Source organism: Tachysurus vachellii, chromosome 24, assembly GCF_030014155.1.
Source record: "Tachysurus vachellii isolate PV-2020 chromosome 24, HZAU_Pvac_v1, whole genome shotgun sequence".
Taxonomy (NCBI): Eukaryota; Metazoa; Chordata; class Actinopteri; order Siluriformes; family Bagridae; genus Tachysurus; species Tachysurus vachellii.
In genome coordinates, this window is record NC_083483.1 from 14,827,933 (window position 1) to 14,852,594 (window position 24,662).

The following is a 24,662-nucleotide window of genomic DNA, read 5'->3' on the forward strand; positions in this document are numbered from 1 at the left end:
GGGGCCATTTGGTTTGGGGCGTGTTTGTTTTGGTGATTTCAAATGTCAACATTGGCTTTCAAACAACGGAGACCTCACCTTTAACTCCAAGAGATTATAGCAATCTCGCTAATAACAGCATGAAATTGGGCAGTATGCAGTTTAAAAAAACAGGAATTACTGAAAACAAACGTAAACAAAAAAGACAATAAAGTCTATAATAAAGATGAGTCTAATCTGTTTCACAAAAAAGATTTTAAAAAAATCTGTTGTGGGTAAAGATAAGATTTAGTGAAAGCGACACAGAGATTAGCGGCTAGCTCACTGACCAACTCAAACAAGCCTGTGTTACTTTCTGTGACTGTAATTGTAATGAATTCTGCCTAATTAGGTTATATTTTAACCAGACAAAGAAATGTAGAAGCTAACATGCAGATAATTATAAAATGTTCAACTCATGTCGAAAAAAAATATTGTTATTCTTCAATATAGAACTGTTTTAGGAACACAATTTGCAGATTAAAGCTAAAATAAACAACAACAACAACAACAACAATAATAATAATAATAATAATAATAATAATAATAATAATAATAATAATAATAATAATAAAATGACTGGATATAGGGGGGCACGGTGGCTTAGTGGTTAGCACGTTCGCCTCACACCTCCAGGGTCGGGGTTCGATTCCCGCCTCCACCTTGTGTGTGTGGAGTTTGCATGTTCTCCCCGTGCCTCGGGGGTTTCCTCCGGGTACTCCGGTTTCCTCCCCCGGTCCAAAGACATGCATGGTAGGTTGATTGGCATCTCTGGAAAATTGTCCCTAGTGTGTGATTGCGTGAGTGAATGAGTGTGTGTGTGTGCCCTGCGATGGGTTGGCACTCCGTCCAGGGTGTATCCTGCCTTGATGCCCGATGACGCCTGAGATAGGCACAGGCTCCCCGTGACCCGAGGTAGTTCGGATAAGCGGTAGAAAATGAATGAATGAATGAATGAATGACTGGATATAAAGAAATTCCCCCAAGAAAGTGAGTCAAAATCAAAATCTTTTCTATTGAGTTGTAACAAATACTGTATAACATACATAAATATATAGAAACATTTGAATATACATTTATTTGAAAAAATATAAAAAGTTGTATGTAAAACATGACATATTATTTTTTTGTGAAGTTGTTTAAAAATAAAAGCGTACTGCACATGACAAAAGGTAATGTTTCAGAAAGTGTTTGAATTTCTGAACTATTTCTGAGCCTCATCACTTCACAGATAAACCTCATAAAAGTTTTCTCATAAACCTGTTAGTACTAGATTATTTTAGTGTCAGAATATTTATCATGCTAATTTTTTGTAATATTGTGATATATATTACTGTGTAGCTCGTTAGCGCGCTGTTGTTTCGCCGGTTCACTCTGAAATGTTCCTTAAAATCGCACAATAATAACCAGGTTTTTATAAATGAATTCAGTTTCACTGTTTAAAACGTCCGACGCAAACTCGAGTGTGAATCACGGTATTTAGCAAAACGAATTAGTATCTAAAATCTAAATAAAGAAACGTTAACGTATTAGTCGTTCCTAAATACTTCGTATATTTTCGATTACGTGGTAAAATAGGAGGAATAATGACCATAATGGTTCAGTCAGAAAACATGAGGCTGTGGTTAGTTTTCTCACGTTCATTAAAAAATTTGTCATTAGGCAGCCATTTTGTTTCATTAGGCAGCCACTTTGTTTCATTAGGCAGCCGTTTTTAAATAAATAGGCAGCCATTTTGAAAGCAGTTTCTCCAATGCTAACAATTTTTTTAACCCTGGTTGTTTGCTAGATTCAGATATACGTACAGATTAAGCCATCTTCTCTCTCTCTCTCTCTCTCTCTCTCTCGCTCTCTCTCTCTCTCCCGTGTCTCTCTCTCTCTCCCTCCCACTCCTTTCCTTTCAACTTCACTTTCCAACCTCAGCCTTTAACTTTCACTTCTTCACCTTCACTCTATCAATTCATCTGTCTCTCTTTACCGTTCCTGAGTGGTGTAACCACAGTGGCATGGTATGGTCATCCCTGTTTTTTCCTGAGATGTTGCTATTTTTAGACGCATAGAAGCCAGGAAGCTGAATCAGGAATGTTCTGGTTTCCTTCATTCGTGTTCCAGGGTCAAATGTTTCATCCTGGCTTCTGTTTTTTTGTTTTTGTTTTTTTTTGCTGAACAGCTCAGAAGTTGCAGAAGATCTCGTATTTCTTGTTCCAGGCCATAGGGGGCGCTCTCTTGTTGCCCTTCTTCGAAATGACCTTCTGCCTGGCCTCAGCCGCCGTGGGGCTCAGACGCAGGCCGCTTGCCCACAGCGGGTCCAAATCCTTGACCAACTTTACCTCCTGCACAGCAGGGGCACTGTTACACTCGCCCTGCACCATATCTGTTATCTGAAAAGAAAAAGAACTCAGTAATTAGTCAGTATTTTTGCACTTCCTGTTCCAATATCCTGAAGTGGCAGGCACTTATTTCCAGGGATTTCAGAACAGCGTAACAGATATTGCTTCATCGAGTAGGCGTGGCCTATTTGATAATCTAACCCTAACCCTAACCCTAACCGTAGTTTTTGGTTGTTTATTTGTTTACTAAAATAAATCTACCAGTATGACTGTTTTGTCCTACGTAGTATGCTGTCTTTTTTTTGAAAGAGGGTGTTTTTCCAAGACCTCCGTAAACACGCCCACTTAACGTCGTGGTAACGAAACCCCTGGAATTTAGTGAAGCCATCCTGAAGTCAGTTTTTGGTTTAATGGCTGAAATAATGTCCGAGGTTAAGACCAGATCAAGATATTTTAAATCTCTAAGATATCGTTCTCGTTAAAAACAGATTAAAACATTTTCTTTGTTGTAGAATAGAAATAATTCTATTAAAAACAAGAACATTACATTTTAATGTACATTTTAAAGCACTGTTTAGTTTTCTAGAATGTATTTTGACTTGCACTGTAGTTTACCATGTTGCTGGTGTCAGAGCTGCTCAACTCCATGCTCGTGTCTGAAGCGACAGACCTGGAGGAGACGCAGCGTCCATGATTCTGCTGCTTCAGAGACTCGTTTCTGATTGGTGGATCTGTCTCAGCGAGGGTTTTGATTGGCGGTTGGCCCAACGAGTCACTGCGGATTACTGATGGAGACTCTGAGCTGTCTTTGACTGGACAGGTTGAGGTGGGACTCTGTACGAGTGGACCATCCACACAGTCCTCTGTGAAGGAGAAAAACAAAACAAAACAAGGTGTTCAGAGTCTGAACCAATCAAGGCTTTGTTAAAGTTTCGCACATAACTGATACGTTCGAAGTTTGAACGTTTGAAATAGAGTTTCATATGATCACCACAAAGTAAAAAATTAAAATGAAACCAATCAAAGGTTAATTAAACCGAGGAGAAGGTGGACAGTTATTGTCTGCAGCGTGGGTTATTGGAAACCGTACCATTGAGGTGTGCCGTGGTCGGTGTGATGCCGAGTTTGTCAAACAGCTCGTCCGTTTCCTGATCCACCACCAGCAGTCTGGTCTGTCTTCCTCCTCCTCGGATTATCTTCACCACCTCTGAGTGCCTCAGACCCTCGATACTTTTGCCGTTCACCTGAACACACGCACACAGGTGTCAAACTCATTCTAACCACCAGGTGGCACAGAAATCCCTACCATCCTCACTTCCTTTTCCCTTTATCATCATGATCATCACACAGGAGAAGCCGGGCAGATAAGAGTTTGAGACCAGCCTGAAATCAGGACACGTGCTAATCCTGATCAGAAGGTACTGGTTTCTCAAAGTGACATCGGTACTGAAGATCTGGACCTCAAACTCAGGATCACCTCAAACAAGCCAAGCTTATTTCCAAGTCACAGTCAGCCATCAGAAAGATGAACAGATTATGGATTTATTTATTTATTTATTTATTTATTTATTTATTAAACAGCACACCATCTACTCTTGCTTATTCTTTCTGTTGTCCTTCACACAAGAATAGATCTTCAGTCAGATGATTAGAGCAGAGGAGAAAAACCCACAGACAGGATCTTTACACTAGATTTCCATAATGTCCTTTCCTGTGAAAGCTTATGCAAAATAATCAATAACATGTTGATATAACGCAACAGAGCGTTCAGATAGGCTTCGCTCACTGCATGAAGGAAAAAAGTCTTCTCATGACACGATATCGTCTAGCGCTTATCTGCCTCTTCATGTACGTTCTAGTACGTTCTATTCGTTTATCTAATGGTGAGACAGATCATGTCAGAACACTGTGGTGCTCGTTATCTAAAGGGAAGACTGAATATTCCACTAATCTGGTAACTAAACGACACAGCCGTTTATCTGGACACGACTAAATCAGACCAAAGTTAGAGCTGTACTTTTTTTTTTTTAATTCATTCATTCATTCATTTTCTACCGCTTATCCGAACTACCTCGGGTCACGGGGAGCCTGTGCCTATCTCAGGCGTCATCGGGTATCAAGGCAGGATACACCCTGGACGGAGTGCCAACCCATCGCAGGGCACACACACACTCTCATTCACTCACGCAATCACACACTACGGACAATTTTCCAGAGATGCCAATCAACCTACCATGCATGTCTTTGGACCGGGGGAGGAAACCGGAGTACCCGGAGGAAACCCCCGAGGCACTGGGAGAACATGCAAACTCCACACACACAAGGTGGAGGCGGGAATCAAACCCCCAAACCTGGAGGTGTGAGGCGAACGTGCTAACCACTAAGCCACCGTGACCCCCGTTGGTTTGGATTTATTTAGAAAAAAAAAATCTGTTAATATATAACAGCTTCGTAAGATCCTCTGAATTTATTACGACTGTAACAGTCCTAACCTAACTATGGAGAAACAATTAGGAAACCCTGAGACTATCTAGAGACTACAAATATGAAATGACGTGTCTTTTTTGGGGAGCAAAAGTGATCCAGGTCATCTCCAGTTTAGGCCACGCCCATATCATGTACAGATACTGTGAGTGATTAAGTTTCCCCTCTGTTTTTTATCTTCGTCTAAACCCAAACTCCAGCCTTCCCCTTTAATTTATTCTGGGTTAATTAGTTTCGTGCTGGTCACCTGGACGAGTCTGTCTCCAGGATGTAGTCCGGCTCTCTGTGCAGGTGAATCCGGGTCGACTGAGCGGATGAACTGACCCACACGGCGCTTATCACAGTGCAGGTTAAAGCCAAAACCCTGCTCGTCCTTAACGATGTAACACAGCCGCGGCCTCAGGTCACGCATCACCATGTCCTCTTTTCCTGACCTCTTCTATAACACACACAAACACACACACACACACACACACACACACACACACACACACACACACACACACACACACAAAGAAAGGTAACCAATAAGTATTTATTTCACTATGCATGACATGACTAATGTGCAGTGAAGGAGGCGTGGCCTCTGTGTGTGTCAGTCTCAGTGAAGGAGGTGTGGCCTCTGTGTGTGTCAGTCTCAGTAAAGGAGGCGTGGCCTCTGTGTGTGTCAGTCTCAGTGAAGGAGGCGTGGCCTCTGTGTGTCAGTCTCAGTGAAGGAGGTGTGGCCTCTGTGTATGTCAGTCTCAGTAAAGGAGGCGTGGCCTCTGTGTGTCAGTCTCAGTGAAGGAGGCGTGGCCTCTGTGTGTGTCAGTCTCAGTAAAGCATTTGTGGCTTTTGTGTGTGTCAGTCTCAGTGAAGGAGGCGTGGCCTCTGTGTGTCAGTCTCAGTAAAGGAGGTGTGGCCTTTGTGTGTGTCAGTCTCAGTGAAGGAGGCGTGGCCTCTGTGTGTCAGTCTCAGTAAAGGAGGTGTGGCCTTTGTGTGTGTCAGTCTCAGTGAAGGAGGCGTGGCCTCTGTGTGTCAGTCTCAGTGAAGGAGGCGTGGCCTCTGTGTGTCAGTCTCAGTAAAGGAGGTGTGGCCTTTGTGTGTGTCAGTCTCAGTGAAGGAGGCGTGGCCTCTGTGTGTCAGTGAAGGAGGCGTAACCTCTGTGTGTGTTATTTAAATTCAGTGATGTACGTTGATTTGTGAATTTCTGAACTGTATACAGACTGTATGTTTCCCTGTCGCCTCATAACATTAGAGCCCCTGAATGGATCACAAAGTGTGTGTGTGTGTGTGTGTGTGTGTGTGTGTGTGTGTGTGTGTGTGTGTGTGTGTGTGTGTTTGTGTGTGTGTGTGTGTGTGAATTCTTATATTCTTTCCCTAAAGAAAGAAATTAAACACACCCTATACAGAACATTCTCTAAGACATGATGTCACATCCTGTCCTCAAACAATACAGGGGTGGGAACAGTTTTAATCCCATGGGACACACACACGCAAACAAAGAAAGGAACACGAGGACGGTGTCTTGGGTGTGTGTACGGAGTCATGAGGTATAAAAAGAGAGTAATCTAATCTTTAAAGGATTAAAAGCTGCAAACGTCCCAAATTCACACACACACACACACACACACACACACACACACACACACACACACACACACACACACACACACACACACACACACACACACACACTCACACACAAAACACTGAAACTTCTGGGAAAAAGCCGCAAGAAACCAAACACCAGCAAACACACACACAACACACACACTTAAGAAGCACAGAGCAGTTAAATGACTATCCGTAGCCCCGAGGCACGAGCTTTCACACCAGTTAGACACTGTTCTAGTTAGTAACAATTCACAAATTAACAAATCATTCAGTCATAAAACAATACTGTAAAAGTTAAATATAAAGTGTTTGTAGTTTATATTAAAATGTGTTCACATCAAGATAATCAAACTGAACTGAAGCTCTGCCATAAAAAGCCTGGACATTTTAGTTCACATTTTCACTGAACTGTTCCATTAGTCATCTTTACGATTCTAAAATAACATCATAATATGGGTCTCTTTCATGGATCAAAGAAAAGAATTTCTAAATCTTGCATGTGTTTCTATGGTTTCTGCAACATTTACAACAAAAACTGTTAAAGTCCTGAAACAGATGTTTACCTGAACACTGAGTTCTGAGAGAAGAACTGATACTGACGGAGAGGTGGATGATGGGAGGAGGGAAAGGGAGATGTTTAGCCCAGGTTGAGTGATACTGGGTGAGAGACAGACAAAAAGACAGAGAGTGCAGAGATGAAGATGAAGTGGGAGAGAATCAGGAAAATTCTTTAGTTTTCATTTACATTTATTTATATTTTTGGCTGCCAGTGTTTGTTGTAGGCTTGAGATGAGCACTTTGGCTGCTGTTTGGGTTTAAAACAATCCAGCAGACTGACACACAAAGGCCACGCCTCCTTCACTGAGACTCACACACAGAGGCCACACCTACTTCACTAAGACTGACACACAAAGGCCATGCCTCCTTCACTGAGACTCACACACAGAGGCCACACCTACTTCACTAAGACTGACACACATAGGCCACGCCTCCTTCACTGGGACTGACACACACAGAGACCACACCTACTTCACTGAGACTGACACACACAGAGGCCACGCCTCCTTCACTGGGACTGACACACACAGAGACCACACCTCCTTCACTGATACTGACACAGAGGCCACGCCTTTTTCACTGATACTGACACACAGAGGCCACGCCTCCTTCACTGAGACTGACACACAGATGCCACACCTCCTTCACTAAGACTGACACACAGAGGCCATGCCTCCTTCACTGAGACTGACACACACAGAGGCCACACCTCCTTCACTGAGACTGACACTCACATAGACCACACCTCATTCACTAAGACTGACACACACACAGAGGCCACGCCTCCTTCACTGAGACTGACACACACAGAGGCCACACCTCCTTCACTGAGACTGACACTCACATAGACCACACCTCATTCACTAAGACTGACACACACACAGAGGCCACGCCTCCTTCACTGAGACTGACACACACAGAGACCACACCTCCTTCACTGATACTGACACAGAGGCCACGCCTTTTCACTGATACTGACACACAGAGGCCATGCCTCCTTCACTGAGACTGACACACAGAGGCCACACCTCCTTCACTGATACTGACACAGAGGCCACGCCTTTTCACTGATACTGACACACAGATGCCACACCTCCTTCACTAAGACTGACACACAGATGCCACACCTCCTTCACTAAGACTGACACACAGAGGCCACACCTCCTTCACTGAGACTGACACTCACATAGGCCACACCTCCTTCACTAAGACTGACACACAGAGGCCACGCCTCCTTCACTGAGACTGACACACACAGAGGCCACGCCTCCTTCACTGAGACTGACACTCACAGAGGCCACGCCTCCTTCACTAAGACTGACACACACAGAGGCCACGCCTCCTTCACTGAGACTGACACTCACAGAGGCCACGCCTCCTTCACTGAGACTGACACTCACAGAGGCCACGCCTCCTTCACTAAGACTGACACACACAGAGGCCACGCCTCCTTAGCTGTGACGTGATGACCAGGAGATTATGAGTTTAACTCACACATACGTTGAGTCTGTTTGACTGTTTTAAATAGTTTGAATTTTAATAAACTATTGATGATAACAAATAGCTCTAAATTTGATCATGATGTCATAAAATTGCCCCTCTTTTAAAAAATTTAGCTTAGAAACATAAGCAACATAAACTAGATAAAAAGTGAATAAAAAACATTAATTAAAATAAAATGACATTACAAACACTATAAACTTTTTATATTTAAATCTTTTGTCGTTTAATTATTTTTCTGTAATTTACTACATTTTTTATTGAATCTAATCCCAGGTCTAGATTTAGTGTCAACGTTTTTGTGGCCTTTGTGTGTGTCAGTCTCAGTGAAGGAGGCGTGGCCTCTGTGTGTGTCAGTTTTTTATTTAATTCATTGCTAATTTATCAACGACAATTTGCTTTGTTTTCTTGCGCTCCACATGCCGCAGCTCACGTTCTCTGAACTGTAGAGACTAAATTTAGGATTCTGGGAAGTGGACTCTCTCCAGGGTGGGTCGAGATCTGCTTCCTGGACTTCCTGTTATACACTTCAGTTCACCAGAGTGTTTTGTAATAGAACTGAAAAACAATTAAACACTTTCAGAGAGTTAGGATCTCAGTAATGGGGGTCCTTTTAATTGCTATTGTGACCAAATCAATTTTATTTTCTTTCCCGCGTCATGCTAACAGATTTAGACTGTGCTGACGCAAAGCGATTTCGCCCCCACGATGCTGGAGCTTCCTGAATTCAAACGACCAGCGTCCTGCGAACAGGATCCTGCAACTACTGCAAATTGTCTCACAATGGAGCAGAAATTTTATTTTGATCGCACATTTTGTTGCTTTTTTGAAGTGAACAAAAGCGAACACGAGACAAGGCAAAGATAGCTTGCACAAGCATGATCTGTAAGGAAGAGTCATCAGAAAGAACACTTAACTGTTAACTTAATTACATCCAAGAGTTCCATTTCTCAACACAAACATTTACCCACTTAACTGTACAATTCAACTGCAAAGCATGCTGGGAAAACTATGCCAGTATTGCTCCGAAACACCAAGAAGTGCCATTACGCTGAGATTAAAGTTAGTGTAGTTAGTTAGTTAGTTCTCAATCCTGCACGGAACCTCCTTCGAAAAAGTTTGAGACAAACTAAATTTTTCAACCATCTGGACTCCAGTTAACGGACGGATAAAATATTAGTTTAGTTATTCGAAGATTTTCATCCCAAAAGTTTCACAGTTACAACGCTGGAGGAACCGCGGGTTGAATCGCATCACTAAGTTGGTAAGTCTATCTGAGGTAAATCACTAAGGTACTAAAGGGTTCTACCAAAAAATGAAATCACAGCAGATGCTCAACCTTTTAGCCGATCCACAATAAATACAGACACGCAACTACACGTGACCTAAAGAGATGTACTGTTGTGTTGAAGTAGCTATAAAAGATTCTTATCACGTCTAAAAACTATTCTCAGAGCTTGAACAGTAATCTCTACAATGTTGGACCTTTTGTTTTGTTGTGTGTGTGTGTGTGTGTGTGTGTTTGTACAATTGTACAGACAAAATGTAATTCCATTTCACACGAACATTACCCAGCTCTTCCGAGAAAAACAAAACAGCTTACCGGTGACCTATAAACAAGAAGACAAGTCTATTTATATGTCTTTGTTTTAGTTTCTTTTCTTTTTCTGCCTGTTAAATTAAATCATGTTTAATTTAGCAAATTAATTCACCAACCAGCCTCATCTTATTAGCCTAATTAATCCCATTTGCCGTGTAGACGAAAGGAAAAATACAAACCCAAGACAATATTATGCACAGTGATTGGACTGAGAGAAGATGCTAGACTAAAGTCACTTAGCATCAACTGGACAAGCCGCTATCGCTTGCGTCGACATTTCTGTCTGCAGGTTTTGCTTGATATACTGAAGCTGGTGTGGCCTTACCATGAATACTGAGACCGAACCAAATAAGGACATGTACCGTGCTGTCTGCCCTCTTCCACATACATGAGCTAACGGATCACCGCCATTGGCTAGTTTCACTGTAAGAAATAAGGCTGAGAAAGTATTCCCCGCCCACCACAGCCACTTCTGCTCTCTTGGCTCCTGGTCATTGGTCATTGTCGGGATTGGAATTTGAACCCCGATCTCTTGACGTTTTTTTCTGTTGCACCACTTGCGAACCCATGGTCGAAACTGACTAGGAGTCAGAACTTGCTTGTTATAGAGTTGTTGATTTGCTGCACATCACACAGGCTACAGTACTTAAACACCCATAAGGCGATTCATTCATTCATTCATTCATTCATTCATCTTCTACCGCTTATCCGAACTATCTCGGGTCACGGGGAGCCTGTGCCTATCTCAGGCGTCATCGGGCATCAAGGCAGGATACACCCTGGACGGAGTGCCAACCCATCACAGGGCAAACACACTCTCATTCACTCACGCAATCACACACTAGGGACAATTTTCCAGAGATGCCAATCAACCTACCATGCATGTCTTTGGACCAGGGGAGGAAACCGGAGTACCCAGAGGAAACCCCCGAGGCACGGGGAGAACATGCAAACTCCACACACACAAGGCGGAGGCGGGAATCGAACCCCCAACCCTGGAGGTGTGAGGCCAACGTGCTAACCACTAAGCCACCGTGCCCCCCCATAAGGCAATGTTTTATTTTAATTTTAACACTTTATTAAACATGTGTAGGGATGCCACAGTGGTCATAGCTCTAGTGTCTAGAGTGTGGAGTAGAGATCTGCTTAGGTTCCTGTCTAGGATTTACTAACCAATCCCTGACTCGTGCTCCTTACCTGGTTGTTGGTGGTGCCGGTGTCTTCCATTCCATGGGTGTCATCTGATTTTTCTCTGATGAAAGGAGTAGTAATTAAGTCAGATGGTGAATGTGTGATGGAGTCAAAGGGGGATTGGATTATGAGGTTAGTTGGTGATTGAGTGATGGAGTTAGATGGAGATTGAGTAATAGCGTCGTAGGGGGATTGATTAATGGAGTCTCCTGGCGATGGAGTGGAGTTTTGCGGTGATGGAATGATGGAGTCTTTGGGTAACGGATTGATGGAGTCAGGTGGTGATGAAGAGGTGGATTGGGGCAGCATTAATGAACTAATGGTGCCCGAGAGAGAGTGAGACACGAAGTCTCGCGGTGATAAAACTATGGAGTCTGATGGTGATGGAGTGAGAGAGTCGCGCAAGGACGAGGTGAAGCTCAGGGTGGAGGAAGCGAGGGAAGACGAAGAGGCACGGGGTGAGATGAGGCAGCTCATCTCCACCGCCAGGTCCTCAGTACAGGGCAGGGAGTGGAGAAGCAGAAACTCGTCCGTCTCTCGATCCACCACCAAGAGCCTTGTCCTGTTCTCCATCTCCATGATCTTCTGAACCACCTGATGGAGAGAGAGAGAGAAGAGACATTCATGTGAGAACAGAAAAGAAATAAAAAAGAAATGGAAGAAAGAGTGCAGGTAAAAAAACAGTAATGAGAAGAGAATCACAGAGATCAGGGAAAAGGAACAAGATGAGATCAAAAACTTGAGGACATTGTTGGGTTCAGGGAGTTTCTTCACATGACACACCATCTCTCTAAAAACATCTTCACATGTTGAAGCCTCAACACTGAGCTTAATTGTTTACCTGTGCTTCCCAGTTTATAAACAGCCAGGGGACAGAAAAAAGCCACCAGACCGGTTTCTCTCGCCTCAAACACACCGGCTGTACGATGAACGCTACTGTAACTTTACTCACTTTCTCCTGTGGTTTCTATATCAACGTTCACAAAGAAGACAAGAGACGAGAAAAGTAGAGAAGAGAAAGCTTAAGAAGAGAAGAAACGAGAAAAGATCAGAGGAGAGACGAAAAGAGATGAGAAAGGAAGAGAAATAAAGAAGAGAAGGGGTAGAGAGAAGAAGAAAAGAGACATCCAAAGACAGAAAGAGGAAATATGTCAGAGCAAAGGTGTTGGAAGGATCCGAGGATCAGAGAGAAGAAAGGAGAGAAACAAGAGAAGAAGTAAAGTTCAGAGCACAGAATGTCTGTATTTACCTGATGGTGTGACTCGTTCTCCACGTTCTCTCCGTTCACCTCCACCACGCGGTCCCCTGAGCGCAGTCCTGCCAGCTCTGCCGGAGACCCCGCCTCGATCCTGCGGATGAACTGCGCGCCGCTGCCTCGTTCTCCGTGCAGGTGGAAGCCATAACCGCGATCGCCTTTGGTCAGGTAGCAGAGACGAGGACGCAGATTCCTCTCGTCCATCTCCTTCTGCAGAGCGCCGTCGACCTTCATCATCATCGTCATCACCTCCACCTACGTCTCCGTTTCTGTCACCTCTCCACTCAGATAATCCACCCAGCCATTTTTTTAAATACCAGAGTCACCACGGAGCCTCCCAAAAGTCCTTTAACCCTGAACTTGCGCAGCTGTGTCCTGCTCCGGTGCTGGAGAAAAGCCACAGAGCAAACTAAGAAAAAAAAGCTCAGAGGGTCAACTGTGAAAAACTGAACACTTAATCAGATGAATCTTCATTCCATCGTGCACATGTCCACTTCAAGATGATGAAGTTGATAATAATAATAATAAATAATTATAGACTGTAATAACTATAAACTCAGCTCTCCTTCTGCGTCACTCCAGTTTGCAGGACGTGGTTTCTTTTTTTTTCTCCTCTCACAAGACCCAGATATATATACAGCCTAAAATTAGCAGGTCAACAAAGGAAACAAAAAACCTTTAAACCCACCAATGTGCATGAGACAGGTGCTTCACCTCTTCCTCCTCCTCTTCCTTCTTCCTCTGTAACTATTTCGGTTTTAAAAAAAAAGACCCGATCATCTGGCGGTCACTGGTTATTATAATATTTAATCCTAAACTATAGTGTTAAACTGAAAGGAAGTCAAGAATTAGACATTAATCATGTCTTGTTCACAGAGAAATAGACGCAGTAGAAGGGAGAGGAGGAAAACCAAGCTTGGTGATCCCTGAAGAAGGGAGAGACAGAGTGAGAGTGAGAGAGAGAGCGAGAGAGAGAGAAAGAGAGAGGTGGGGGGGTGAGAGGGAGGGAGGGGATTGGCCAGCGATCTGTTCCCATGATAAGATCTCACAACACATCCAACTGGAACTCTTCCTCTTCCCACTTTCCGAGTGAACGACTCCGGAATGTTCCCTGCTGGATACAGTGTAGGATTTCGGCTCAACTATTTTAGATCATAACCCAAATGTGAGAGTTTTAACCTCTAGATAACTCACAACATCCTAAAGAACTCTTTGTGTTTGTTCTGCTGCGAGTCTGGAACCAACAACTGTGGGGAAAATAAGGAAAGCAATAAAGAAAAGTTTTCACCATAAAGATAAACAGGTTCTGGAGAAACTCTGGTTTTTGTTGTTTTATTTTAATTTCAGGATTTTTTAAAAGTATCCCAAGAGACCATAAATGTAAATATAAATCATGTAAATTGACAATAAACAAACAAACAAATAAATAAATAAATGTTTTTAATGCCAGACTCTATAGTTTTTTTTTTGTTTATTTGGTTTTGAGAATGTTTTTCAGAAATTATACTTTCTAATATTTTTGTCCTTTAGACCTAACTGATAAAATTATTTTGACATTCAAACATTTTTATTTTCAGGCATATTAATATAAGTAGCATCGACATGACGCAACATTACAAAACGGACATTCAAGGAACCAAACAACCAAACAAAGAAATCCCCAGTTATTTAGGATATGCCCTATGTAGTGACCTAGGGGGTAGGGATTCACTTGGGATTTGGTTATAAATTGTGTAGAGCATTTCAAATACGTGTGTGTCACACCGTAGCTCTATCGCCCTCTAGTGAAACCTCATGTGTCTAATCCAGAGTGTATCTAGGAACGCAGATGAGGTGAGAATAGACCCTTGATGGACACCATGCAGAAACACACCCACGCGCACACACGCACGCACACACACATGCACGCATGCACGCACACACACACACTTATACCCATGGTCACATGGTAATAATGGATGGCTGGAAATATTCTTTCATTAATTAAAGTAAAAAAACAAAAACAGACATGTGTGTGTGTGTGTGTGTGTGTGTACAAGATAAATTCATTGCTACCATAATACGAATAGTTACATTTTTATTAAAAGGAAAAAAAGCAAGTATAAGAAAACTATACACATATACAGAACAGTTTCTAACGTGCCTCGTTCAGTGCTGCCTTTGATGCGAACACGTCTGTGTCGTCACCTTTAAACGATGATTTCCAGTTTATTTGATATAACATGCAGCTTCATCTGCGTTTGCGCACACTTTTTCTCGGGAGCCAAGGACACTCCGTCTTCCCTCCGTCTCTTTTCTCTTCCTTTCTCCTTCCAGATCCTGTCCTTGTCTTCACCATTGTATTCGCCTCTTTCTGCGATTCACCCCCCTGCTCTTTCACCGTCTCTGGCTCGCCCGCTCTGTCTCTGTCAATCTTCCGCTTTGGGTGAGACAGGGAGAGGGGAACAGTGAAGGCTTCTTCCTTGATCTGTTGCTTTGACGTCTCTGGTTTCATTTTAGGATTCTTTCGTGGTACAGCAGGCTCCCTGGGAGATAGCGGAGAGCCAGGTTTAGGCCTGAGGGTCGGTGAGGCGGCATGGGCTGAGGGACATGTGTGCTGGTTCAGACAGATGGAGCACAGAGGTGAAAGGGGTAAACAGACCTGTTGTCCGAAACCCACCAACAGCCAATTTATCTCACACCACAGGTCTCTATGAGAGAGAGTTAGAGAGAGAGAGAGAGAGAGAGAGAGAGAGAGAGAGATTTGTTATTTCAGACTGCATTACTCTACCAGCTTCCTGGAGTCTCCGGTATGATCCTAAGGAAGGTTTATCCTTTTTCATTCTGTCTTCCAAAAAAATCCTGGTGGATTGGCAACTTTTAATTAACACTAGATGTGAATAAGTGTGTGAATGAGTGTGTGTGATCCCCTGTGATCAGTCCCCTTTCCAGAAAGGAAGTGAAAATTGTTACCTCAATGTTTTTTCCTTCCCCAACCCCTACATTAATGGATACCTTGGTAGCCACTCCTCCAATGCTCTGCGGGTCTCCTCCGGGTTCTTGGTGGTGCTCCGAGTCCATCCCAGTCTGTTAGAGATCCGGTGAACGTGTGTGTCCACTCCTGAGTGCATACACACAGACAAACACGTTTGTGAAAACTGTTACGATACAACCGCACCAGTCAGGAGCGTCCTCACTTCTTGCTCACCAATGCCGGAGACCTGTTTCCAGGCTATGGCCATGGCCAGGTGCGCCATCTTAGGGCCGACCCCGGGCAGACGCACCAAACCCTCCAGCGTGTCAGGGATGTCGTCTCCGAACTCCCGGTGGATCATCTCTGTCGCCTGCTTCAGGTACTTCGCTTTCGTCTGTACCAAACATACAGAGAGATGTTTAGAAAATTATACAGGAAATGATGATGACTGTTACGTTAACAAATATTACTCACCTTCCAGAAGCCCACAGGGTAGATCAGTTTGCCCAGTTTGTCCTCGTCCATTTTGAGGATGGAGGACACGCTGAGGTTGTGCGCACGCAGTCTCTCCATGGCTGCAGCCGTCACCTGGTCCTTCGTCTGACTGGACAACATTAGAGAGACCAACACCTGAAAACGCATCACCTGAGAAAGACAGAGCGATAGACGATAAGCTTACAAATACCCAATAAGTACTAACACGAGAGTTCGGACGATTCGTGATCACCTCGGGTGTAGCCTGGGGGTCGTAGCACTTCTCCGCCCCCATTTGATCCACCGGCGCGTCCCGTCTACTCCGCATCTCCCTGATGAACGACAGCTGTCTCCTCCAGTCGGGTGGCTCCCAGCGCTCTTTCTTGTTGCAGCGTCCTTCCTCGTCTTCATACTCCACTTTAACGTAGGCCCTCCTCATGGTGCGAGGTGGAGGTCTTAAAGGGGCGTGACCATCCCTAAGGTCTTCCTTAGGTTCTGGTGAATTACACAGTATAAAAAAAAGTGAGGTACTAAAAAAGCAAGTCAGTAGGTGGACCTAAAAAATAGTGATGGGGTAACAACAAGCTATTATAATTGCATGTATTGATAATTCTCTTTTATCAATTAATGCTGTTTTGTAAGTAAATGTTTTAAAAACCTTGATCATCACCACCCCACCTGTGACTTGTGGCATTTCTACACAACATTGCCCATATTGACTCCCCCCAGATTCACACTTGGCACGTTCCACATCTGGTTCTTCTTTAATCAACACAGAACTTTCCTCCACCGTCCTGCATGTGAATCTCCGGAGTCCTTTTCCCTTTAATGCGTCTTTGCCCGCTTGTGGAAGATCCGACACGACTTTTCTACCCTTGTTGAAGTAACGCGAGCTCGTTTTCATCGTTGTTACGATTTTGCTCCACAGATATTGACGTGCCTGAGGTGTGCACGCGCTAGACCGGAAGTAACCGAGTTAGTAACCACGCAACAAGCAGACGTGTCTAAATAAAAACAAATACAAGTCATTATTATTTACAAAATCTGGAGATGTTGCAGCTACACGTCTCAGGTGTGTGTTGACTTCCTGAAAGCGACACCTTTTAGAAACTACATTTCCCAAGACGGAAGTTGACTTGAGTTTCTTTAAAAAAAAAATCTATCTATATATATTTATTAAAATAATTTATCTATTTATAATGAATTAAAACGTGCTGATATGTCTTTTAAAAACACAATTTTTACTTTTCATAATTTTGAGTGATTCAAAGTAGATGAGTTAATAAGCAATTTTTTTTATAGGGACCGGAAGTAGATATATTTATTAAACTAGACATCCGGTTTGATGGGGGTGTTTATTCTGGGGCACTTTTACATGCTTTGCAAGGCTTGGAAATATATAAATGCATGAACTTTATGCGGTTTTGTGCTTTGAAAAGGTCCAACGCGTCCCTGAGACACCTTGAAGAACAGCCTGCTTTATCGTACAGCCCTGAGGTGAGAAATGTGTTGTTGTTGTTGTTGTTGTTGTCTGTTGATCTACATGACGGCTTGTTGTTTTTTTCGACACTGTAGCGCTGTGATTGCGCAGAGTCTCCGAGTGAGATGTGAACGTTGTGGATAAACGTGTCGAACAAACGTGTTTATTTCAGACGTTCTTGAGGTTTGAGACGTTTAGTTTGTGACTCTGACAATAACATCGTACGTTTCTGACAATCACAGGATAAAGACACTACGTACTCTGTAATCTGCAATTAATCTTTATAACTCGGTGTTTTTTTAATCTGTGATTTTTTTTTATATTAACACACGTGACGTAGCACGATTGCCCATAAGACGTAACCACGCCCCCTATCGTGGCTCCTCCTACTTTCTTTAAAAACCCTGTTATGTTGTGATCTATATATTATAATCCATAAACCCTGTCATAAAACCCTAAATCCTGTCAATTAAAGGTGTACAATTTAATTATCCTTATGTTTGTCTTTACTGGGATTTAAGCAGAAGGGGGCGTGGTCTAAATGCAGCACTGTCTGATTAAAAATCCTGTCAGTTAGCTCCTTTTAGCTAGTTGAGTAATGTTGATGGTTTAAAAACTAGAAAACATTTTATGAATGTAACTGCAAAATTCTCCCAGAAATCCTGCCAGGTTAATTCCTTTTAGCTAGAAGGGTAATGGACATCCTAAATCCTGTCAGGTTAGCTAATGTTAGCTAGAAGGGTAATGGACATCCTAAATCCTGTCAGGTTAGCTTATGTTAGCTAGAAGGGTAATGGACACCCTAAATCCTGTCAGGTTAGCTAATGTTAGCTAGAAGGGTAATGGACATCCTAAATCCTGTCAGGTTAGCTTATGTTAGCTAGAAGGGTAATGGACATCCTAAATCCTGTCAGGTTAGCTAATGTTAGCTAGAAGGGTAATGGACATCCTAAATCCTGTCAGGTTAGCTAATGTTAGCTAGAAGGGTAATGGACATCCTAAATCCTGTCAGGTTAGCTTATGTTAGCTAGAAGGGTAATGGACATCCTAAATCCTGTCAGGTTAGAAGGGTAATGGACACCCTAAATCCTGTCAGGTTAGCTAATGTTAGCTAGAAGGGTAATGGACATCCTAAATCCTGTCAGGTTAGCTAATGTTAGCTAGAAGGGTAATGGACATCCTAAATCCTGTCAGGTTAGCTTATGTTAGCTAGAAGGGTAATGGACATCCTAAATCCTGTCAGGTTAGAAGGGTAATGGACACCCTAAATCCTGTCAGGTTAGCTAATGTTAGCTAGAAGGGTAATGGACATCCTAAATCCTGTCAGGTTAGCTAATGTTAGCTAGAAGGGTAATGGACATCCTAAATCCTGTCAGGTTAGCTTATGTTAGCTAGAAGGGTAATGGACATCCTAAATCCTGTCAGGTTAGCTAATGTTAGCTAGAAGGGTAATGGACATCCTAAATCCTGTCAGGTTAGCTAATGTTAGCTAGAAGGGTAATGGACATCCTAAATCCTGTCAGGTTAGCTTATGTTAGCTAGAAGGGTAATGGACATCCTAAATCCTGTCAGGTTAGCTAATGTTAGCTAGAAGGGTAATGGACACCCTAAATCCTGTCAGGTTAGCTAATGTTAGCTAGAAGGGTAATGGACACCCTAAATCCTGTCAGGTTAGCTTATGTTAGCTAGAAGGGTAATGGACATCCTAAATCCTGTCAGGTTAGCTTATGTTAGCTAGAAGGGTAATGGACATCCTAAATCCTGTCAGGTTAGAAGGGTAATGGACACCCTAAATCCTGTCAGGTTAGCTAATGTTAGCTAGAAGGGTAATGGACATCCTAAATCCTGTCAGGTTAGCTAATGTTAGCTAGAAGGGTAATGGACATCCTAAATCCTGTCAGGTTAGCTTATGTTAGCTAGAAGGGTAATGGACATCCTAAATCCTGTCAGGTTAGCTTATGTTAGCTAGAAGGGTAATGGACATCCTAAATCCTGTCAGGTTAGCTAATGTTAGCTAGAAGGGTAATGGACATCCTAAATCCTGTCAGGTTAGCTTATGTTAGCTAGAAGGGTAATGGACATCCTAAATCCTGTCAGGTTAGCTTATGTTAGCTAGAAGGGTAATGGACATCCTAAATCCTGTCAGGTTAGAAGGGTAATGGACACCCTAAATCCTGTCAGGTTAGCTTATGTTAGCTAGAAGGGTAATGGACATCCTAAATCCTGTCAGGTCAGCTTATGTTAGCTAGAAGGGTAATGGACATCCTAAATCCTGTCAGGTTAGCTAATGTTAGCTAGAAGGGTAAAGGACATCCTAAATCCTGTCAGGTTAGCTTATGTTAGCTAGAAGGGTAATGGACATCCTAAATCCTGTCAGGTTAGCTTATGTTAGCTAGAAGGGTAATGGACATCCTAAATCCTGTCAGGTTAGCTAATGTTAGCTAGAAGGGTAATGGACATCCTAAATCCTGTCAGGTTAGCTAATGTTAGCTAGAAGGGTAATGGACATCCTAAATCCTGTCAGGTTAGCTAATGTTAGCTAGAAGGGTAATGGACATCCTAAATCCTGTCAGGTTAGCTAATGTTAGCTAGAAGGGTAATGGACACCCTAAATCCTGTCAGGTTAGCTAATGTTAGCTAGAAGGGTAATGGACACCCTAAATCCTGTCAGGTTAGCTAATGTTAGCTAGAAGGGTAATGGACACCCTAAATCCTGTCAGGTTAGCTTATGTTAGCTAGAAGGGTAATGGACATCCTAAATCCTGTCAGGTTAGCTTATGTTAGCTAGAAGGGTAATGGACATCCTAAATCCTGTCAGGTTAGAAGGGTAATGGACACCCTAAATCCTGTCAGGTTAGCTAATGTTAGCTAGAAGGGTAATGGACATCCTAAATCCTGTCAGGTTAGCTTATGTTAGCTAGAAGGGTAATGGACATCCTAAATCCTGTCAGGTTAGCTTATGTTAGCTAGAAGGGTAATGGACATCCTAAATCCTGTCAGGTTAGCTTATGTTAGCTAGAAGGGTAATGGACATCCTAAATCCTGTCAGGTTAGCTAATGTTAGCTAGAAGGGTAATGGACATCCTAAATCCTGTCAGGTTAGCTTATGTTAGCTAGAAGGGTAATGGACATCCTAAATCCTGTCAGGTTAGCTTATGTTAGCTAGAAGGGTAATGGACATCCTAAATCCTGTCAGGTTAGAAGGGTAATGGACACCCTAAATCCTGTCAGGTTAGCTTATGTTAGCTAGAAGGGTAATGGACATCCTAAATCCTGTCAGGTCAGCTTATGTTAGCTAGAAGGGTAATGGACATCCTAAATCCTGTCAGGTTAGCTAATGTTAGCTAGAAGGGTAATGGACATCCTAAATCCTGTCAGGTTAGCTTATGTTAGCTAGAAGGGTAATGGACATCCTAAATCCTGTCAGGTTAGCTTATGTTAGCTAGAAGGGTAATGGACATCCTAAATCCTGTCAGGTTAGCTTATGTTAGCTAGAAGGGTAATGGACATCCTAAATCCTGTCAGGTTAGCTAATGTTAGCTAGAAGGGTAATGGACACCCTAAATCCTGTCAGGTTAGCTAATGTTAGCTAGAAGGGTAATGGACATCCTAAATCCTGTCAGGTTAGCTAATGTTAGCTAGAAGGGTAATGGACATCCTAAATCCTGTCAGGTTAGCTAGAAGGGTAATGGACATCCTAAATCCTGTCAGGTTAGCTTATGTTAGCTAGAAGGGTAATGGACATCCTAAATCCTGTCAGGTTAGCTAATGTTAGCTAGAAGGGTAATGGACATCCTAAATCCTGTCAGGTTAGCTAATGTTAGCTAGAAGGGTAATGGACATCCTAAATCCTGTCAGGTTAGCTAATGTTAGCTAGAAGGGTAATGGACACCCTAAATCCTGTCAGGTTAGCTAATGTTAGCTAGAAGGGTAATGGACACCCTAAATCCTGTCAGGTTAGCTAATGTTAGCTAGAAGGGTAATGGACATCCTAAATCCTGTCAGGTTAGCTAATGTTAGCTAGAAGGGTAATGGACATCCTAAATCCTGTCAGGTTAGCTAATGTTAGCTAGAAGGGTAATGGACATCCTAAATCCTGTCAGGTTAGCTTATGTTAGCTAGAAGGGTAATGGACATCCTAAATCCTGTCAGGTTAGCTAATGTTAGCTAGAAGGGTAATGGACATCCTAAATCCTGTCAGGTTAGCTAATGTTAGCTAGAAGAGTAATGGACATCCTAAATCCTGTCAGGTTAGCTAATGTTAGCTAGAAGGGTAATGGACATCCTAAATCCTGTTAGCACCTTCTAGTTGTAGTATTTCACTCAGAAATTCTGTCAGTTAGCTAATTGGTTATTGTTATTGTTATGAATATGACCGCACAATCCTGTCAGAAACCACCTGAATTTTGGCTAGTGTGTATTATCAACCTGGTCAAATGTAACTACAAACTACTGCTAGGTTAGCTAAGTTCAGCTCATGCTAACCTCTCAAATAGTGTTTGTCTTATAAATGCTGTTGGTTAAGCTTAAGTTAATGCTTACTTGCTATTTCGTTAATTTTACTTTGGGGGTGGGTGGGGGGGTAAATTTTGTCAGGTAAGTGTAGGTTAAGTGGTTTTAGCTAGCTGGCTAAATATATATTTTTAATAATTCATAATTTATTTATTTATTTATTTATTTTTACATTTTGTCCTTGCTTAGTAAGTCCACCTGAGCACTGGGATCATGAATAAGCAGCCCAGTAAGGAGTCTCTGAAGGATAAGCTGAAGGGGGTGTTTGGACTTGCCCCACGTATCCCCACTAAACAGACCGAGAGTAAACCATCTGAGTTTATCATCACCCATGACATCCTGAAGGTCAGAGAAGTGAAGATGTTTCACCATTTGATTGGAAATGGTTTTCATTGTGTGGGAAAAGGAAACTAACGTGTGTGTGTGTGTGTGTGTGTGTGTTTAGGAGCTAGCACCCGAGTGTGGGCTGAGCAACAGACTCAGGGTCATTCACCATGTATGTGACCTCGCCAAGTCCAAAAAGTTTGAGGAGGTAGGATTTCATTACTATGAGTGAGTGAGATTTAGCGCTTGTTAGCTTGCTGACTAGCATTTGAAAGTGATTATAAACATAAACATTAAAAATGATTTGTCTTTTTATGAAGAGTTTTTTTTGTTTGTGTTTTTTTTTTAAATGTTGTTTAAATTATAGTTTGCTACTAAGACTTGCTCATATGTATTGGCACCCTCCGTGTGTTAGCATGCCGTGGAGGCTTTATGGAAGGCGGTGGAGGACATGATGCAACCCGAACAACCACCCGAAGCTCGACACGCTGTGCTACTGCTGCTAAGAGCTATAATACAGGGACAGGTAACACACACACACACACACACACACACACACAGATGTATCAAAATTTATTTGAGTGAATTGACAGTGCCTTTGAGCGTGTGTGTGTGTGTGTGTGTGTAGGGGGAGAGACTGGGTCCACTGAGAGCGTACTTCTTTAAGATCATTTGGGACTACCAGCCGTGTAACGAGGACCTGCCTGAGAGGCTCGGGGTGTTCAAGGCCCTCACAGAGAACGGGAAAGATGTCACCTACCTTGAGGACGAGATAGGTGAGTCGCTGCTGTGGTGATAGACTCCTGAAATTACCCAAGCATCCACCTGCAACACCACAGAATCTGTAGCAACACTCTAGCAACCACCTGCAACACCATAGCAACTACATAGCAACCCCCCCCCCTTCAAACACCTGGAATACAGTACCGATTCAATAAACTTTTAATAACTAAAGTATTTGTTGAAAGATCAATAAACTTTAAGAGAACGAGTTAAAAAGAAAAGGAACAATAATAAAACCACGTCAGAGAGAATTCACCAGGCTGCCTACATGATTTTAATAAATGCACCTTTTCTGTTTATTCTGTCTAGTTTTAACACTAGGATAATGCTAGCCTGCTTAACTCTATCTTATTTAGCAAATCAGCTAGCTGGCTAAGTGTTTATGCTAAGCTTATGTGCACCAGTGACAGCCCCTCAGTGTAGTTGGCTCATGCGTACTTTTAGTAAAGGGTTTCTCTGTGTGTAGTGAGCCTACATGTGATGTCCTTATTATTATTGTGTGTGTGTTCTGCACCGTAGCTCGTTTCGTTGTCGTTTGGATGGAAACAGGATTGACTGCTGATTTTTTGCATGTGCTGGTGAACCTGGTCAAATTCAACTCCTGCTACTTGGACCAGAATGTGTCACTGATGGTGCAGTAAGTCTCTCTCTCTCTCTCTCTCTCTCTCTCTCTCTCTCTCTCTCTATCTCTCTCTCAATCTCTCTCTCTCTCTCTCTCTCTCTCTCTCTCTCTCTATCTCTCTATCTCTCTCTCAATCTCTCTCTCTCTCTATCTCTCTATCTCTCTCTCAATCTCTCTCTCAATCTCTCTCTCAATCTCACACACAGTAGCCTACTGAATTCTGTGTTGCGTTAATATCAACCCCACATTCAGGAGAGTTTTATATTTCTGTATAAAGTGTTTAAGAATGTCTTTGTGTTACAGGAAGATCTGCTTGCTGTGTAACCGAACTACATCCTCCACAGATATCGAGGTATGTTTATATACTTATAGTTTCTTTTAAAATTTATATTTTTGTCTCTGAACCTGTGCCCCTCTGTGTGTGTGTGTGTGTGTGTGTGTGTGTGTGTCTTACAGGTAGCTCTGCAGGTGCTGGATGCGGTGGTGTGTTATAACTGCTTGCCGTCTGACTCCCTGACCATCTTCATCATCACACTGTGCAGAACGGTTAACGTGAAGGAGTTCTGCGAATCCTGCTGGAAGGTGAGACTCAATGAAATAACATCAGAGCTGAAGATAAATAAATGATACAATAAGTATATATGGTGCCTGGCATGATGGAGCAGCTCCACCCCCCTCCACCCTCGTGTGTTTTTTATTATTTTTTTATTTTTTTATTTTTTTTTTATTCCTTTTAAAAAGATTTTCGTATTAAAGAAAATCATAGCTATGTTTATAGCTACGCTTAGTGTCGCGTAACGTCCACGAGACAAGTTTGTTCCTGTTCTCGTTTTATATCCTTATTTCTTTACCAGCTTCATTTTTTTTTCTCTCTTAACTTTAATATGCAACAAAAGCAGTTTTAGAGACAGTGGAAACACCTTCCATAACCGTTGCATAAAGATCTCCTTATAAAAAATGACTGCATGTTTGTCGGGCTTTT

General features: G+C 42.6%; 3 protein-coding genes across 5 annotated transcripts in view; 1 reads left to right on the top strand and 2 right to left on the bottom strand.

The window, feature by feature from the left end:
• Positions 1-1,013: 1,013 nt before the first annotated feature.
• Positions 1,014-13,465, bottom strand: LOC132839276 (Na(+)/H(+) exchange regulatory cofactor NHE-RF2). 2 transcript variants are annotated; one of them, XM_060860167.1, is made up of 7 exons: positions 13,221-13,465; positions 12,527-12,918; positions 11,284-11,871; positions 5,080-5,271; positions 3,439-3,592; positions 2,964-3,211; positions 1,014-2,399 (listed from the first exon to the last, which is right to left on the bottom strand). In XM_060860167.1, exons 2-7 carry the CDS (start codon positions 12,776-12,778, stop codon positions 2,190-2,192), a joined length of 1,644 nt encoding a protein of 547 aa, XP_060716150.1. In that variant the 5' UTR covers positions 12,779-12,918; positions 13,221-13,465; the 3' UTR covers positions 1,014-2,189. The 2 variants fall into 2 exon arrangements, with proteins under 2 accessions (XP_060716150.1, XP_060716151.1); XM_060860168.1 differs by having other exon boundaries at positions 12,527-12,941.
• Positions 13,466-14,591: 1,126 nt separating this feature from the next.
• Positions 14,592-17,074, bottom strand: nthl1 (nth-like DNA glycosylase 1). The gene is made up of 6 exons (XM_060860903.1): positions 16,638-17,074; positions 16,213-16,454; positions 15,960-16,130; positions 15,720-15,879; positions 15,527-15,632; positions 14,592-15,222 (listed from the first exon to the last, which is right to left on the bottom strand). The coding sequence occupies exons 1-6, from the start codon at positions 16,861-16,863 to the stop codon at positions 14,763-14,765; spliced, it is 1,365 nt and encodes a 454-aa protein (XP_060716886.1). The 5' UTR covers positions 16,864-17,074; the 3' UTR covers positions 14,592-14,762.
• A 228-nt stretch (positions 17,075-17,302) lies between these two features.
• tsc2 (TSC complex subunit 2) overlaps positions 17,303-24,662 on the top strand; it is a 36,031-nt gene continuing 28,671 nt past the window's right edge. For both annotated transcript variants that reach the window (XM_060860165.1, XM_060860166.1), the window contains exons 1-8: positions 17,303-17,456; positions 22,141-22,296; positions 22,397-22,483; positions 22,691-22,801; positions 22,904-23,051; positions 23,578-23,695; positions 23,984-24,032; positions 24,137-24,262. In XM_060860165.1, coding sequence (XP_060716148.1) covers positions 22,165-22,296; positions 22,397-22,483; positions 22,691-22,801; positions 22,904-23,051; positions 23,578-23,695; positions 23,984-24,032; positions 24,137-24,262 — 771 coding nt within the window. In that variant the 5' untranslated portion in view covers positions 17,303-17,456; positions 22,141-22,164. The remainder of the gene's footprint in view (positions 17,457-22,140; positions 22,297-22,396; positions 22,484-22,690; positions 22,802-22,903; positions 23,052-23,577; positions 23,696-23,983; positions 24,033-24,136; positions 24,263-24,662) is intronic.